This window comes from Podarcis gaigeae (genome assembly GCF_964106915.1).
Source record: "Podarcis gaigeae genome assembly, chromosome: 2".
Taxonomy (NCBI): domain Eukaryota; kingdom Metazoa; phylum Chordata; class Lepidosauria; order Squamata; family Lacertidae; genus Podarcis; species Podarcis gaigeae.
The window spans coordinates 3340729-3358029 of NC_139679.1; the positions used below are offsets into that span (position 1 = coordinate 3340729).

The 17301-nt window shown below is 43.2% G+C and overlaps 1 protein-coding gene across 4 annotated transcripts; it reads right to left on the reverse strand.

Annotated features, from left to right (window-relative positions):
* Positions 1-840: 840 nt before the first annotated feature.
* NEMP1 (nuclear envelope integral membrane protein 1) lies at positions 841-14208 on the reverse strand. Of its 4 annotated transcripts, none has more exons than XM_083729229.1 (9): positions 13903-14208; positions 13063-13178; positions 10887-11106; positions 9625-9697; positions 8938-9031; positions 7480-7594; positions 6101-6326; positions 3680-3856; positions 841-3274 (listed from the first exon to the last, which is right to left on the reverse strand). In XM_083729229.1, exons 1-9 carry the CDS (start codon positions 14006-14008, stop codon positions 3082-3084), a joined length of 1320 nt encoding a protein of 439 aa, XP_083585355.1. In that variant the 5' UTR covers positions 14009-14208; the 3' UTR covers positions 841-3081. The 4 variants fall into 4 exon arrangements, with proteins under 4 accessions (XP_083585355.1, XP_083585357.1, XP_083585358.1 ...); XM_083729231.1 differs by having other exon boundaries at positions 13063-13175; positions 13903-14207; XM_083729232.1 differs by having other exon boundaries at positions 3680-3853; positions 13063-13175; positions 13903-14206.
* Positions 14209-17301: the final 3093 nt, after the last annotated feature.

The window sequence follows — 17301 nt, forward strand, 5'->3', positions numbered from 1 at the left end:
AGGAGGAGCCCTGTGGATGCTACTTTACATAATAGCCTGCTCTGTTGCTTCATGCATTTGTGGCATCAGTCTCCAGTGAACTCCTTGAAAAGGAAGCTGAAGTCAGGTAGGGCTATCCCAAGAGCTTCTACGGTTACATGCTTTTCCTCTTCCCAGTAGTGACCACCCTTCTGCGTGTGACAAGACAGAAGGGTGTGGGATAGAGCTGGGCTGCTATCTACTCTTTTTCTCCCCCCATGTGCTTTCTGATGAATGTGGTTACTCTATATTACCTCACTTGTATGTTTTTTAAAGGAATCAAATTCAACAAGTGAACACTTGTGCCTGGCCTTCTGTTAGAACTGCATCTTGTCTCTAAGCTGAGTTGTTTAGAAGTTCTTTGTAGTCAATCTCTTCACCATGCTCTGAAAGCAGGGAAACTAGTCTGGGGCACAGAGTTCAGTCACCCAAGTTCAGTCTTGGGCTTGTGTGTGTTTTTTAAAAAGCAAGTTTCTCGCCCTTAAGGTTAAACATGAGCAGATTTGACTAGAGGGTTGCTATTGCTACCCTTCCTTGGACACTAGTTGTGTGGGTGCCATTACAATTCTGCAAAACCCCTATGGCCTTGCATGCCTAAGGCACATTATTCCCACCGTAACATAACTCCAGAAATTACAGCTTGACCAGTGCCTTTAGCCCTTGGCTAAAAAATAGTGTGTACAAGTTAGATCGGCATAAATTGCAGGCTTGCTGTATAAGGAAGCATCGACCAGGCATTTCTGATCAAGCAATAACAGCAGTCACCACCTGCAAGATGATTCTCATGTTTGGGGGCAGGTTGTTGTTGTTCTTCAATAAAGCTTCCAACTCACAAGTGGTTTATTGTACATAATGCTAGAGAGCAGTCCAACAAGCAAATAGCTGCTTGGAACAATCAAGAGGCAATTTTAGACAAAAAACAAAGCAGAGGTATCTACTAAACCTTCCATAAGAAGGTGGAAAGGTTTATCTACCCCTCACACCATCACAAGTTTCATTTTCTACCAAAAAAGACTTTATTAAAAATCTTAACCTTCACTACACAACCGAGAAAGCATTGATATGGCATATCAGTACATTCACAGTCAAAAGTAACTTTTTTAAAAATACTGACTACCTCATAGAAGAAATAAAAGAGAAACACACACTTATTTAAACCTGTCTGTAGGCAGTTTGACCACAGTTAGGAGGTATTCCCCTCCACCTCTACCCCAGAAACACGTAATGGCTTACATCCCCAATTTGCATAGATCAAGTATTTTGCGACAAAGTGAACTCAGCATTTTGTATTGACTGTAACACTAGGAGGAAGACATTTTACACATACTGTTTCATATCCCATTTCCTCTCTGTGTTCCACATCACTAGCTGCAGCTAGTGGAGAAAGTACAGCAAAGTACATCAGGGCATGGGATAATCTGTACCATTTTGGAGAAAGGCAGCAGGATGCAGACAGGGGGTTGTGATTTTCAGTAGTCACATGTGTCTTGTAAAACTAAATTCACTCAAAATGTATACCAACAGCATGAAGTTCTCCCCATTTTCTGATCAACTATATTGTTTTTATGATCTCTGAATATGGAGAAAAGGAAGAATTTCGATCCCAAAAATCCTGCTGACCAGGTTCTGCGAAATATACTGGGCAGCATTTGCACAAGTATCAGGCTACAGAGAAGAAACAGAATAGCCAGAACACAGGACGTGACAGCTATTATCACCTTTTTGTGTTTGCTCATGTTGCTCCAAGACTAGGTAAATAAGGCACATATAACCAGTCCAGTTCTCTGTCATGCTGTCAACTATTTTGAGGGAGTTATTCCTGAAAGAACTTCATGGAGCCTCATGCCACCCACTCTTGGAAGATACAATTCAACCGATCTCTGGAAAATGTATCATTTTGAAAATGTAGGCCTTTGCTACATTTTTCTGTAGAAACTAATTTGAAAAAGGCTCAAGAAATAATAAGGACCTACACCTAAGTGAATCAGGTTGCCATTGTGTCTGTAATTCTTTAGGAACTATCCCTGAAGTTAAAAAGGTGGTAGAATTTGATAGGCTTAGTCGCCTATAACATTTAACAGCTCTTTATTAGATTGTGCCAAGCTGCATCTGCTAAAAGGAACAAACCCCCGAGGATCTAACTTAGCTGTCAGAATTTTTAAAGCGAGGTGGCAACGAGAGGGCCAAACAGGTGCTTGAAAGTAGCAAGGCATAAGTTAAATCCTGTTATAGTACCTGTATCAGTTACTTAGTCCTTTCTGACACCAAATAGCAGCTTCAGAGAGCTATACAGGCAAACTTATGTTGGGAGGAAACTAGTTCAAAACAAACAAAAACACAGAAAGCAGTAGAAGGCCACCCCAAAAAATTGGTTGCATCTTGTTTGCAAGCAGACAAAATCCTGTTTGAGCTGAAACATGCATGTGGGTCACCTGCTGTTCATTAAAGAACTGTGCCAAGCACAGGATCAAGCTTGATAGCATAAAGAGTTGCCTAACAGATGATAAGCACAGGAGCCACCAAGGGGGCACTATCTCTGCTGACCACCACAGACACCATGAAAAGTCAGACCTCGGACGACAGCATTCTGGGCTTCCAAGAAACAAAGTAGGACACCAACTAAGGTACTTACGGCAAACCCTAACTCAGCTGGACATTACACACTGGTGTAAGCCCCTCCTCTGGAGCCCCTGTCTAATCAAGGCAAAATAATTCATTATCAGCAGGTTTTAAATAGACTGTCACAACTCCACCTTGCTCCCCAGTTGCCTAGCCTCATTCACTCACAGCCCACAAGATACTGAGTCCAGGACTCTGCCCCATGTGTAGCTCACTGCATGTTCGGTTCATTGTTTAGTGTAGGCAGCAGGGCTTTAATAGAACCCCAGCCCATTTGCACAGTCTGCCAAGCATATACACCTTGTTCTGTATGTGCCATCCACAGCAGACTAGGTATACATGTGCTCACTCTAACATGAGAGCAGCAATGCTGCAACTCCTACCCCATGTCAACAAGGGGCATTACCAACCAATCTATTTGCATGAATACTAGCCAGCTTTGTTTCAGAAACTCAGATGATTCTGGGGCCAAAAGGTGTCCACGCATTCCTCTTCTTCAAAGCTGTAGTCTCGCTCTCCATCTTCCTCTTCAAAGAGCTGATCCTCCAGAAAAGAACCTCCCAGCCCATATTCCTGCTCATGGACAGAGACCTCATTGGGGACCACATGCGAAGCACCTTCTACAAAGTCAGCAAATCTGGGGAAAAACCAGCAGAGAGCAGTGAGAGTACTGCAGCAACCAGCAGATGTCTGAGTATGATTTAATGGCCTGCCATGAAATGCAAGTAACATGGGCCAATTAAAATTTGTCAGACAAAGTCCAAACTGCAAGCATGGCCAGGGGAATAGCCCCCATGTGTAGCATGCACTCAATAAAGCAATGCACACTTGGTAGTTTTTCCTGGCGTGTGGCACTAGCAGAGAAGCCAGCTTCAAACCTGCATCTCATTCCCCCCCCTTCCCTTAACTACCCCAGATCCCACCTCCCTCCTATAGCTGAGTTTGTAATCAGGCTGCCCTTTTGAAGGCTCCCAAAGGGTATAAGGATCCCATAGCACCATGCAGCTTTCCCCTCCCATCTTCCAATCATCTTGGACAGTACCTCTTGGGAGACTGGATGCGGGAGACTGCTTTCCAGGCAGAGAATTCTGGGCTGCTGCAGTACTCCCGCAATTCCTCCAGGGCTCTGCGTGTCTCCACCTCCCCCTGTATCCGGTACTCCTCCTCAGTCAGCAGACGTGGTGGGCTGGGCTTTTCTGGGGCTGTGGAGACCTTCCTGCTAGGATAGCAATGACATTAGTGGCAGCTGCAAGTCTGAACATCAAAGTCTGGTGCCTTCCAAGAACCCTAGAGCAGCTCAGGAAACAGTGTTTACTCTTGAGCTTCACTAGAATAGGGTGCAACTGGGAGTCTGTACCAAAAGGGCACAAGTCTGTGATTTTGGGCTAGGACTAGACCTTCTTCAGAAAGATTCTATCCCACTAGTCTTACACATTATCTTGATGGTTCTTCCCAAGACAGTCCTGTGATGCACAACAACTAAACACAATTTGGCAGTAATCGGAGTAGGGTATTCTTTGAGCTAGTGAACACTAGGTAGACATTTGAACAGACCTCAGACCTGTGTGTCATTTTCTTACACCAGACCCAAAGAGAGACCTTTTACAGACTGTCTTTTTAGGGCAATTCGCTCCCAGCCTCAAATTTTATGCCTTGAGGAGTCTTACGTCTCTTGTGTCTTACTGCTGTAAAGTTCAATTGAAAAGAGGTTTGCCAGGTATTGTAAATATACAGTGGCGTAGTGTGGGTTGTCAGCACCCGGGGCAAGGCAAGTAATTTGCGCCCCCTAACCTGTGGATTTGCGCCCCCTAACCCTAACCCCCAGATGTTGTGCCCGGCGCGGCCGGCCCCCCCTGCATCCCCACGCTATGCCACTGTAAATATATATGTTCTCATATGCTATGCTCATAGGCCCACCTGACAGAAGAAAAGACACAGAGAGCAGGAGGACCCAGGCATCTAAACATGATGCTAGCCTTTAGAGGGAGACAGAGCTTGCAAAAATCTCTGAAGGCACCATCTAGTGGTCTTTTTCAATCCAGCAACTGAAATCCCAATTTTAATGGTTTCAACACAATATCCATTTGACCATATTTGCCCAGAGCAAGCTCACCAACAATTCAACTCAGCTTCCACCATACAGGCTGCATGGAGCAAAAGCATACCCATTAATTGGGGGTTAAAGCATTAGGTTAGCTATTCCCCCTCCCACAAACTGTTTCCATCAGCTACCATTTCACCTGGCTTCACCTGAGGGAGGAAAAAAGAGATAATGGATGTGTTCAAACATCACTGTAAACCATAAGTAATGGCTTACTGTAAATATGTCTGCTTCATTCCTCCCCACTAAGTATGCAAAGGAAACAAACCACAATCCCTGGCTTGGCATCACATCTGAACTGGAGATCATGTTTTGTTTTATTCAAACAAACCATGATGAGAAAGCAAACTTTGGAGCAAAACAAACCATAATCCTTGTTTGGGCACAGCAGTAAGCCAGGATCATGGTTTGTTTCTGCCCCACCTTACGAAGGAGGAGAGAATCAGGGAGGAGTAAAACGATGGTTTACAGTGGCACATGAATGCTGCGATTGAGGTCTGACTGAGGACTTCCGGAGGTGGCCCGTCTGGCAATGGCTGCCCTTTCCTAACTGGCTAAATTTTAAATTTTGAGACCTTAATATTGGAAAACCTTACTATATAAATTAAAATAAGTTAATAATTTGCTGTTAAAATTTTTGAGTTTAGAAAGCAGGAACAAGAGGTGTGAGGAAGTCCAAGGAAGTGTATGAAATGTGGATACTGGAAAATGTTATGTTATTATGTGTTCTTTATTGTTAAACAGAAACTTAATAAAAATTATTTAAAAAAAAAAAAGATTGAGGTCTGACTGAGCTGGCTGGGATCCAGTCAATGGGTCCTGCTTTTTGAACACTGTCCCCATAGCACCTATTTCAACTGGTCATTAGAAGAAACTTTACCCAATTACATAACTTGCTATAACTTTTAACACCTGGTACGTGAATTTGCCTGCTTTCCTCGCCATTCCTTTACACTAGTATATTAAATAAACAATATAGTTTTGCAATCTAATATGCTGCACAGCAGATTGTTGCACAGTGCCCCAGAATTTTAAGTGTTCAAATGATTAACAACAATCATCCCATTCTGAGCAACTATCCTCTACAGGAGTGTCTAGACACTCCCTGTATATATATGCAAAAGTATTCATTCTCCTTCTGATTATCCAGATATAAACTACAGTCTTGGCTAACACTGAATGAAATATAGTAAATGATCTTTGAAGAGGCAATCCTTGTTCTCTCGTACATGTTAGAAATTTCACTGTGTTTTGAGCACATACACACAAACACAAGCACACACCTTATCTTACTAGTCTATTAATGTCTATTATTGGATTGTGCCTTCTAGGATGAGTAATGCCCTGCTTCCCATCCGTCACCTGTAGATAGCATAGGCCCACATGACTGGGTACTCCAGGTTTTTAGTGCAGAATGCAATTACGATCAGTGCGATGGCGATCTGCCGTATCTGGATGCCTGCGTAGAGGAAAAGCAAGCCAAGAACCTGCAAACCCCAAGTGAGGAGATTGATGCTGCGTTCGTTCTCCAGGGGCCCATATTTGTAGCACACTGCAAAGCTGATACACCCTACAACGAGCAAGTAACCTGCAAAGAAAGGAAACGAAATAAACGAAGAAACGTAAAGAGATACTCCAAGAATTAATTTAATTTAATTTAATCTGGACCCTAAACTATCCTCACAGTGAGTGACTTAATGAATGAAGCACCACCCCAGGAAGCAAAATGATGTGCTAAATCAGCCAGAAATAGATAGAAAACAATGACTATTCCCTAACAGCAAGAGGATTAAAACATGTTGCCAACAGCAGATTCCAGAAGGTAACAAAAGCCAAGAACTCAGGTCTTTTACACAGTCTGCTCTAGGAAGACTGGACCAAAAAGCCTTAAAATGAATGGGATGCTGATCTAGAAAGGTTGTATCATACCAAGTGTAATTAAATCAATGACTCCTGTGCTCACAATGCGTGCTTCTCCTCACATGGGATATTAAAAGGAAAAACCTCTCAAGATCAAAACCAAGTTAGGGTTTGGTACGGTTGACAAGGACTGCATAACTAGAAGCCTGAAACAGGTTTCTTTCAAGACACATGCAATACAGTGGTACCTCGGGTTAAGTAATTTGTTCCGGAGGTCCGTTCTTAACCTGAAACTGTTCTTAACCTGAAGCACCACTTTAGCTAATGGGGCCTCCCACTGCTGCCGTGCGATTTCTGTTCTCATCCTGAAGCAAAGTTCTTAACCCGAGGTACTATTTCTGGGTTAGCGGAGTCTGTAACCTGAAGCGTATGTAACCCGAGGTACCACTGTATCCAGTAGTGTAGCTGATGCCATTATTTCCTTCATAACTCCCACCCTAGTGCCTCATCCCACTAGGAGTCACCATCCAAATACCAGTTTTACTTAAATTTCTGTTTAAGTGACTCCAAATTATACTTGAGCAGAATTTGCTGAACACTTTTTAGCTGTCATTTTGGTGTGAACAAATATCAATGCAGCTAAATTTGCCTTAATTAGATCTCTAGGAACTCTTTACTCAAGCTAATTGGGAGCCGAGGATGAAGTGTGGAGGCTGAGCATTTCCCTGCATTACAGGGGGTGGACTAGATGACCCTTGGTGCTACTTCCAATTCTAAAATTCTATGATTCTATAATTCTAGATTCACTCAAAAATATGAAGAATAGCCCAAGGCACAGGCTTTGATGAAAAAGAAAGCACAGAAAGTCAAGAAATACTCACCCAGCAGATATTCCCAGTACAATTTACAGATCTCCTGCAGGTTTCTGAAGACCAGCTGAATAAGGTAAACAGAAAAAGACCAGCCTCCCACTAGCATGAGGTAGATGGGACTTTTCTAGGACACAAAAAGAACAAGCAAGCTATTTTCGCATTATCGACAGAGCAGACAATCCAGCTTGCCCTAAATTAGGCATACAGCACTACTAGGTTGTTACCATATGCAAACTGCACAATTTAAATTCTATGGCTGGGTTCTGGCAGGCAGGCATATTTCAGCATAGCCTGGCAAGATAAAGTTAGGCCACGTTCTTTGGTAGGGACTGATGAGAAGCATTTGGCCTAGTTCTCACAACAGCAAGTAGAGTGGCAAACCTGTATGTAGACTGTACTATGCAGGTTGCTGGTGGGGGCTCACACAACACAACATGCCCTACTAGAACCCTTCTTCCCAGCACTCTACATGCAGGGAGAGGTTCTTCTTTTTTTTTTTTAACAGAAGAGGATTAAATCATTTGATGCATACCACTGAGACACAGATTTACCCATTTTACCCACTAATATGAAATATGAAGCACAATAAGAAACAGGCAATTTCAATTCAAGCAGCTATTTAACTATCAGATAAATAGACTTGTCCCAAGACAGGCATTTTCATTTGCTGAATCCCATTTTTTTCTCATAGGGAAATATACCATTTGAACTGTGCGGTTGATGGCATGGATTTTCCTACATTGCAAAATACTACAACTGGGATTTTTAAAAGTGGTTGCACAACCACTAACATTTGAATTTGCGTATGGTAAGCTGGCGGAATGTAGTCAAGCAAAAATGGAATATACCCACTAACACATATACACACACTGCCAAAAATCATTTAACTTTTTTCTAGTATATATGGCAACCACAGTAGTAAAGTATTTATCACATTAAGTTAGTCCAGATTCCAACAAAAACGTGCACTGAAGTGCTTCTGAGCTACTATATATCAGGCAAGAGCCATATATTGAGAAGGGTGCAATAAAAATCCCACTCTGTGATGATGTGAGCCATGTTCATCTGCCCACAGCAAGCAAATGTTTCTCTTTTCCCTATTTTCAATTATTCCCCTCTCTAGGGTCAATGATTATTGCATCTGTCAGTTCCTCATTTGCAAGGGAAAGAGCACCGCTGTACATCCTGCTTCCTCTCCTCTCGCTGCTGCCATCTCACTCATTCCTTTTGCTAACTTAAAACAGTGAAAGGAGGAATATGGACAACAAAGTTGTATGGAAGACAATCTCTCTAGCCAAGACTGGGTGGTCAATGTGTCCTGCATGTTCTTTAAGCCGTGGACAGTCTGAATAAAGCACTTGAAATTAAAGCTGAAACATTTGGAAAGATGAACTCTGAACTCGTGGCTTTCTGGATGCTTGTTGCCAAAGAGTCTAGTATTGTCAATAGAACAGTACTTTCACTCACCTTGGGCACCATTCTGGACATTACATAGATGACAATTAGCAATGAACTTAGCACGCCGATGCTTATTCCAGCCGAATAGAAGAAAAGTGGACTTCTGCAAAGACAATTGTTAATTATTTCAGTTGCTGTGCAGTAATAACATATATACGTCCACAAAGGTTGTCAGGACGAGCAAATATTCAACACACGCCACAAGAACAAGGGAAAATGGCTGGAATACACCAAGAGCCAAAACCTTTGGCTGGCCTTTGGGTAACAAGCCGGAGTTTACAGTTGCCATGTGGAGGTGGAGATTGTTCTCTCTGTTGCTTCTGGCAAAGCCCACAAAGCCATGAGTCCAGAGAGACACTGGAGGCAGCATAGCCATGATTTAGCAGAGCAAAAGGCAACTTTCCGTGGAACAAAGAAGCAGCATGTCCTTTGCTGGCCATGGCACCGCTGGAGACAGGCAGTCCTGAGTCCCGGGTCTCAAAGGCCAGACAGAGAGACCTGGGATGGGGGAGAATATTTTGCTCCTGAGTCTGAGGTTCCCCACCCCTGCATTAGCCTTTCATTATTAAAACAAAAACCATATAACCTACTACCATTGCTTTAGACAGGAAAGATCAATCTGGTAGCTGTTACAGGCCAAGCAGATGGCTGCAGTAGATTATGTCTGGCATTTCTGCCGCCCATTACAGTGCTCACCTGCTCATCAAATCAGCACAGAAAAACAGCAGAAGGCCCAGAAATGTAACCACGAAGAGCTTGGGATCAAATGCTGCAAGAAAATGAAACAGTTCATCCGTTGTGTTGAACTGACCTTTGAGCTGCTAAATCTTTTGGATTAGGGTGTAAGGTAACCTCAAATGCTGTCAGACCAAGTGCCCATTTATGATGAGGCTTCATATAGCAATACTGCCAGACACACAACACTTGTGATGACCGCTTCCTGTCTTTCATAGGCATCATCCAAAAGCACCCTATACTTTTGTGCAAATCTAAAATTAATTCAAAGGGCAGAGTACAAAGTTCCTGTGCAGCAACATAAGAATGCTGATCTACTGTAGGAACAAGCACACTACATCCTAATGAAGGGACAGGTTACCTGGGTTTGGGTAACCTGTCCCTTCACTAACTTACCAAGAAGAAACAACACAGCATAGCACATAACTCATTCAAGCAGTTAATACTTTTCCTTAAAATAGTAGTTCTCACCATCAACATCCCTCCCAAGTAAAAGACAAAAATGAACTGAACAAAGTTTGACTTTACTCAAACTTTGGTACTCTGAGATAATACACACACAGCAGTTCACTAATTGCAAAAGGTGCATGCATACTGAAATGGCCAGGCTCCTGTGCAATATATACAGGATCAATGCATATGTGTCATTCACAAGTGATGGGTATTTGCACCCAAGTATAGAAGAATCAATCATTAATTGAAATTTCACACTAAGCAATAGGATCTACTTTTTAAAAACATTTGGTATACGAGTGTCATGTGTCCATTTTGCAATAGAAAATATTCTAGACGCATAGGTTTTCACAAGGAATGGTAAGAGATCACTAAAACCAGAAGAATACCATATAAGTCAAACTTACATCTCGTTAAAAAGCTAAAAAAAAGAACTTTGGGTCACTGCGACTTATTTGGCCCTCACAAAATGAATCAACTTCTCCATTAACCTGACATAGTGAAGCCTCTGACATCAGCATGAAATCCTGGTATTCATCCTACTTATGGCACCACATGTAGTACAAAGCATCTAGATTACATAACTCACTTGCCCAGCTAGTGTCCTGATATTCCTGCCCTCGCATCACTACTACATTTCTGTGCAACCAGAAGGCCTGCAGTTCACAGTATCAGGAAGTAAGCAGCTTAATCTAATTCATTTAGCAGTACTAGATGCACAACTAACAGCTTCCCCAGTAAGCCAGCAACTAAGGTAAAAGAGGACATACTACGAGCAACGATGATGGTGTAATTGGAGCCTTCTTCAAGCACATCAACTTTCAAACAAGTTTTATTACTGTAGAGACCTACAGTAACATAGGTGTCATTGAGTTTCTCTTTGAAGAAGGAGCCAATGTAGTTCCACACATTGAATCCCTCCAGTTCCTTAAGCTTTTCTTCATTTTCCACCTGGATGACTCGGATCATCTTGCTGCTTTTTACTCGTATCTGCAAAAGACAGAGGTGGGAAAGGGTTAGCCACAAGGGAGATTCCAACATTAAAATACAGAAAAATCAGAATATCACCACTCAAGTGGTATCTAAATAAACAACACAAAACTTATGTGCCATTATGAAATGCACGCTACAAAGATGAATGACAGGCTGGTTCAGAGGAAAGTACTAAGGAAGAGAAAGGGGCTTTTGGAAAGCATGCCAACAAAGGAAGCTGGTAAGATTGGTATAATGTACAATTATTATAAAGGAAAAGTAGAAGCATTCACTTGAAGGAACAGGATCAGAAAGGGAAAAATCAGGATCAGGATCAGAATGGGGAGAGAATGAGGAGACAGATGGCCAAAGTTCCAATGCTGAACTTCATTATGCAAACAACTGAGCAGCAAAACAAGTTTACAAGAGACTGTGTGAGTATTCCATTCAATCAAGGCTGAGGGCCTGTCCAGACACCGTGGCTCAAGTGGGTGGGCAGGAGCAACAGTCACCACTAAATTATTCATCCTTTTATGGAGAAACTGCTGTTTCCCAGGACACAAGCAGTTAAGCACCAGTGATAGTAACTGCAATCATTGCTGCAACAAGTATGAATCTCCATTGTTCAAAGTGATGCGAGCACTTACTTGACCTTGCCTATGACATCACAAGTCCCTTCCCCTTGGCTATTGTGCCATCTTCAACCAATCTTTTCTATTTTCCAACTTCTCTTCTTCAGTAGCTGCATAGCCAACCCTCTCCCACAAATAAAAAAGGCACCCAGCAAGGAAGAAAGATTAACAGCATAATCCTAACCTTGTCTACTCAGAAGTAAGTCCTACTGAATTCAACAGAGTTTACTCCCAGCTAAGTGGGGTTAGGATTGGAGCTCAGGTATGCAACATTCCATTACCTGGGTAGAAGAATACTACTCAGCTTATGTAATGCTGGTAAATACTGTGAAAAGAATAGAGCTGCTCCAATAGGGAAAGCACAGACATCTGCCAACCATTACTGTAGTTGGGTAAATCACAAATAGTGTATGGAGAGTTTGCATTACCCATAGAGATAAGTAACTAACTAAGGGATAGGAAATCTGTGGCCTTCTAGATGTTGGTGCACTCCATATGCCATCAACCACAGCCAGCATACTCAATGGTCAGGGATGATGGAAGATATCATCCAACGGTATATGGAGGGCTACAGGTTCCCTATTTGTCAGCTACATCAATCTGCAGCATAACTGGGGCTCCAAGAGATGACCTTGTCTTTGACTTTCATCTCCAACCATGATAACAATCTATTTTTCTCAAAGCCTGAACCTATGAACATCATTCTATAACACAGAATGCTCTTTTGAATAAAAGTTTTAATGACTGTATAATACAACTTGAAACAGAATGAGAAGGCACAGAGAAAACATTTGACTATACTGTACAGTGGTACCTCTGGTTGCGAACGGGAACCGTTCCACAGGCCCGTTCGCAACCTGAAAAGAATGCATGCGTGGGTCGCGATTCGCCACTTCTGTGCATGCGAGTGATGTCATTTTGTGCGTCTGCACATGTGCGAGCAGCGAAACCAGGAAGTAACCCATTACGGTACTTCCAGGTCGCCGCGGAGCATAACCTGAAAACGCTCAACCTGAAGCAAACCTAACATGAGGTATGAGTGTATACAAAACTAGCTTCACAGTAACACAGTCGAGCACTTCAACAGTAATCATGGCTCCAGTTCTGAGCCTTGAGAAATGCATTACACAGCACCCCATATCGTTCATCCACCACACACTCCCAACCAGTATGCTGAGAAACAAAAGACAATGGAGGTTTTTATGAAAGCTACATGTAGCTACTTAACAGAGATTTACATAATCTAGGATTAGTTCCCTTGAATTTTGTTAGCAAGTATGCAGACAGAAAGTTCGGCTGAGGTTCGTCAACTGCCAGAAACTTAAAGGACTCCATTTCTTACCTGAATTCTGGTCCATATGTCATGCCATTTTGGGGTCACCTTGTTTGTGTAGCAAAACTGCTTAGAGGAATTCTCTTTTTGCATGCGATGATCTTCAAGAGGCAGCACTCTATCTACTGAGTTCAAACAATAACCAAGGACTGCGTTAAAGACATTAGCAAGATCTTTGCCTGAAATCAGCGTTGCTGCCTGAGAATTGAGAGAACTGGGTTGTTTTATACAAAAGGTAGATCAGGATTAGTCTATTCAGTAAGGTGCTGGAATGATGCTCTCTAGCCTACACCAAGAAAGCACTATTTCCAAGAGCAGTATTAGCAAGAGGACACAAAAAATTCCAAAACATCACTATTCATTTTCACACAAGTTATACCACACCAATGAACTGCAATAGGCAACTTAAAAGCAGCCACTAACACAGGGTTTGGTGCCCCAAAATCTACACATAGTGGACAATGAGAGGGAGCCTGCACATTCATGGACATGCATGTACACAAGCACCTTCTACACATACCACCATGTTTTTTTCTCCTTCACTTCCCAAACAAGACCACGGATAAGTTATGCTGTCTTGATTTGGGTGGCATTTGCAGCATTTTAAAGAAACTGTCCATTTCGTGTTAATTATTTTTACTAGCAGTAATGTTCCCTGGCGCGCTTCATCCGAAGATCACGGGGCGGTTCAGGCTAGAAATGCGAAACCTGCCTTGGGAAGGGAAGGCAGCTTAGCCGAGATTCTGGCATCACCCTCGCAGCTCCTGGGATTCTCCGAGCGGGGAAACCGCACGGGGAAAGGGGAGGGGCCCGCCCTGGCCGACGAGGGCCGCCCTCCTACCCACTTACCTGAGCCGCCCACCGGCACCACGAGGACCACGGCCCCGAGGAGGAGGAGGAGGAGGCGGCGGCCAAGCCCAGGCCGCTCCGAGGCCGCGTTCGTCCCTCCCGCCATGGCCTTCACCCGCCGCCCATCCCGAAAGGTCGCTTTCTCGCCGCGTTCCTCTCGCAACCTATCGGAGAGCAGGACTCGCCGCCACGCGGCCTCCCCTGCGCATGACCGAAAGGGATATTAGCCAATGGCAGGCTGCTCGAGCGCGGCCGCGGTCGGGAGTTCCAACTCTCGAGGCCGCCTTGCCTGACGGTACGCTGAATGACGTGCCAGCAAGCCTATCGCCGCGGCGGCCTCTGTGAGGTAACGCCTCTCGGCAAAACTTGCTGGCTCTCTAGCCAACGACAAAGTCAAATCGCCCGACCTTGAGCCCGCCCCCAGACACGTATTGGGCTGCGGACGTCCCTTGTCAGCCAATCAGAGGAACAGTTTTTAAAGCTAAACCCCCGCCGCCGTTTTCAAGCGGCAACATAGCAACCAAGGGGGAATGTCTGACGTAAATCGTAGCGACTTTGGCTTCACGCGCGCGCTGCTGCGCAGGCAGCTGTTGAACCTCGTTGCTGAGCAACCGCCTGAGTGACAGGTGGCAGTTTCAGCTCTCGCTTTAGATTTCAACTGTTAGAATTCAATATCTCCAAGTGGAGGGAAAGAAAACGACTCCACCTTGTGGGAATGTTCAGGGATGCAGGAGAGGATATATTGTTTGTTTATATCCTTTCCAACTCGTGTTAACATGTTCCACAATTTAGCAGAGTAACATTCCCCTTTTTAAACTTGCACAGCTAATGCATTTGCTCAGGCTTGCTAAAGCCTCTAAAATACGTTTTCCTTTTGGTAATTTCCCATTTAGTCCCTCATAAAAAGATAGACACGACACAGTCTTCTATAAAAGTATAAAAAGAGTTTACTCACACATTCTGTTCACAGATGGATCCCAGAAGGCAGACTTTAAATTACAAAAGTAATATACACCTGGAAACTATCCCATAAGGAGACAGTCCCTTTGTAAACCAATAAAATCTTTAATAAAAATTAAGTTTTATAAAATTCTGTAAAGTATAATTACCACAAGATTTAGATCAGGAAGAAGAGAGGGAATAAAGATCTGCATCAGAATCTGCTGCCCCTGTGGATCCTGCTGCCTGAAGTACACTCACCCAACTTGTGATTCCCAGCAACGGCACAGTGGCTTTCAATCGCAGAGAACATGGCATCATGCTTATCTTCCAAGAATTTATCTAATCCTCTTTCAAAGTTGGTGGCCATCACCCCATCTTTTGAGAGCGAAGCTGTGCAAAGAACAGATAAAGGAGCTCACTGCGAGCCTGATTTCTCTCAGCTGTACGCCAAGTGTGCTGCCTGTCAGCTCCCTCCTAACATGTACACATGATGGGCAGGATTAATATATGGAGTCCCATCAGTGGAAGCCCTGCTCAAGAATATATGCAGGTGCAAGAAGCCTTGCCCCTTTTTCTTACCCCATGCCCCCTGAAATTAGGTCTAGAACAATATACCCGTACATAGTGTGTAAAGTACATTTGAAACACATTTTCAAATGTGTTTGTTAAGGGCTGCTGGGATTGTAATTCCATGAGGGATACTACAATGCCCAGAATTCTTTGAGGGGGGAAACGTGCTTTGAATGTGCTTTAAAGGTCCAGTATAGTGTGTATGCAACCAACAAGTAGGTGAAACTGATGCATATGTTTGTGCAGGAGCATGACTTCCCTTTATACCACAGCTTTTCAAACTTTTCATATTGGTGACAGACTTTTTAGACATGCATCATTTCATGACCCAGTAATTAGGTTTTACTGGCAAACTGGAGGTTAAACTAACCCCTTTCCAGCCCTGGGAGGAGTGCAGGAAGCATTTGCATGACACATGTACACACTGTAGCTGACACACTAATGTGTTGTGACACACAGTTTGGAAAGCTCTGCTGTATACCATAGACAAACAGGGAGGGTCCATATTTTTTCCAATGGCTGGATGTCTCCAATGTAGCTCTTAATATAACAGAAACCTCTATACATGTTTTGATGGGGAAGTTAGCTCACATCACTTAGGTTTCAGTTCTCATTTGTCAGCCAAGGCTGACATTATCCATTTCAACCCCCCAAACTTAATCAATATATCACTTCCCTGTAGCTGTAATTGCCAGAGGAAATAAAAACGAGCACACTAAACTTAGAAAAAATAAAGTTCAAAATACAACAGAACATTGTTACCTAAAAGTGTGGTGTGAGGTCACAGGCACCTGGTCTTGAATTCTCCAGCTCCCACCACATTTCCCATGAAGGGCCAGGCACCCGCAAATTTTTGTGCTGGGGCTGTGCACACCACAAGGACTTGTGCACCTGACGTCAGCACGCTTGCAGCAAGTGCGTCCAATATCAGCATGCCCTGCTGATGTCACACGTGCACATCAGTGGGTATACTGACGTCAGACGCATGTGCGCATGTGGCATGTGTAGCCCCAGGCACCCACTGGCCCAGGGCCAAGTTCGGGGTCATTTAACACAAATGCTTCTGCTAGCCAGAGGCTATATCCAGGATTGTTCATTTTATAGTTTGGTACACTTTATTGTTTTTCCAAAAATATAAAGAGTGGTGGTATACTCCCTCCAGTGAAGTCAAAAATATGAATGCATGATTGAATTCGGAAATTCCAGTGTTTCCTGCAGTAGGAGGAAGGAAAACACTAAGACGAATTCTGGAAATACTTAACCTGATAGTGGGGAGTAAAAATGACATTAAACCATTAAACGTTAATGGGCTTTGTTTCCTATTGCTTTTGTAATCATTTACAATTGGAGAAAGAAATTAATAATTTTCTGATGTAATGCATTGTCATATTGTCAGAAGCTAGGGCAATAAAAAGACAAGGTTAGGAGTGGAGCAAAACAGTAACTGTTGCAATGTAGAAATAATAGCTTCCAAGAAGCCCAGCAATTCTTTGCTGCTTTCTCTAGTGTAAAGGTGGGCTATCTTTATTTTGTGGGGGACCACATTCCCCTGGTGGTGGCAATGGCAGGAGGGGGGAGTAATCTCTGTGGGGCTGCATGCCAATGATGGGTAGAATCAGAGACAAAAGTGTTCTGGATTGACCAATTGCCCTATTCCAATTTTCCCCATTGCTATCTCAGATTAGAATTTCTGTTCTTATGCAAGTCTAGTCAGAAGTAAGCTCAAATGGGCTTCATAAGACAAGCAGCACATGGTATTGACCACACAGAATTTTTGCATGATATTGATTGAGGCTCTATCTTACACAACTTAAGAACATGATAGGATACAATATTTATTTATTTATTTATTTATTTATTTATTTATTTATTTAGCAGTTCTCCCAT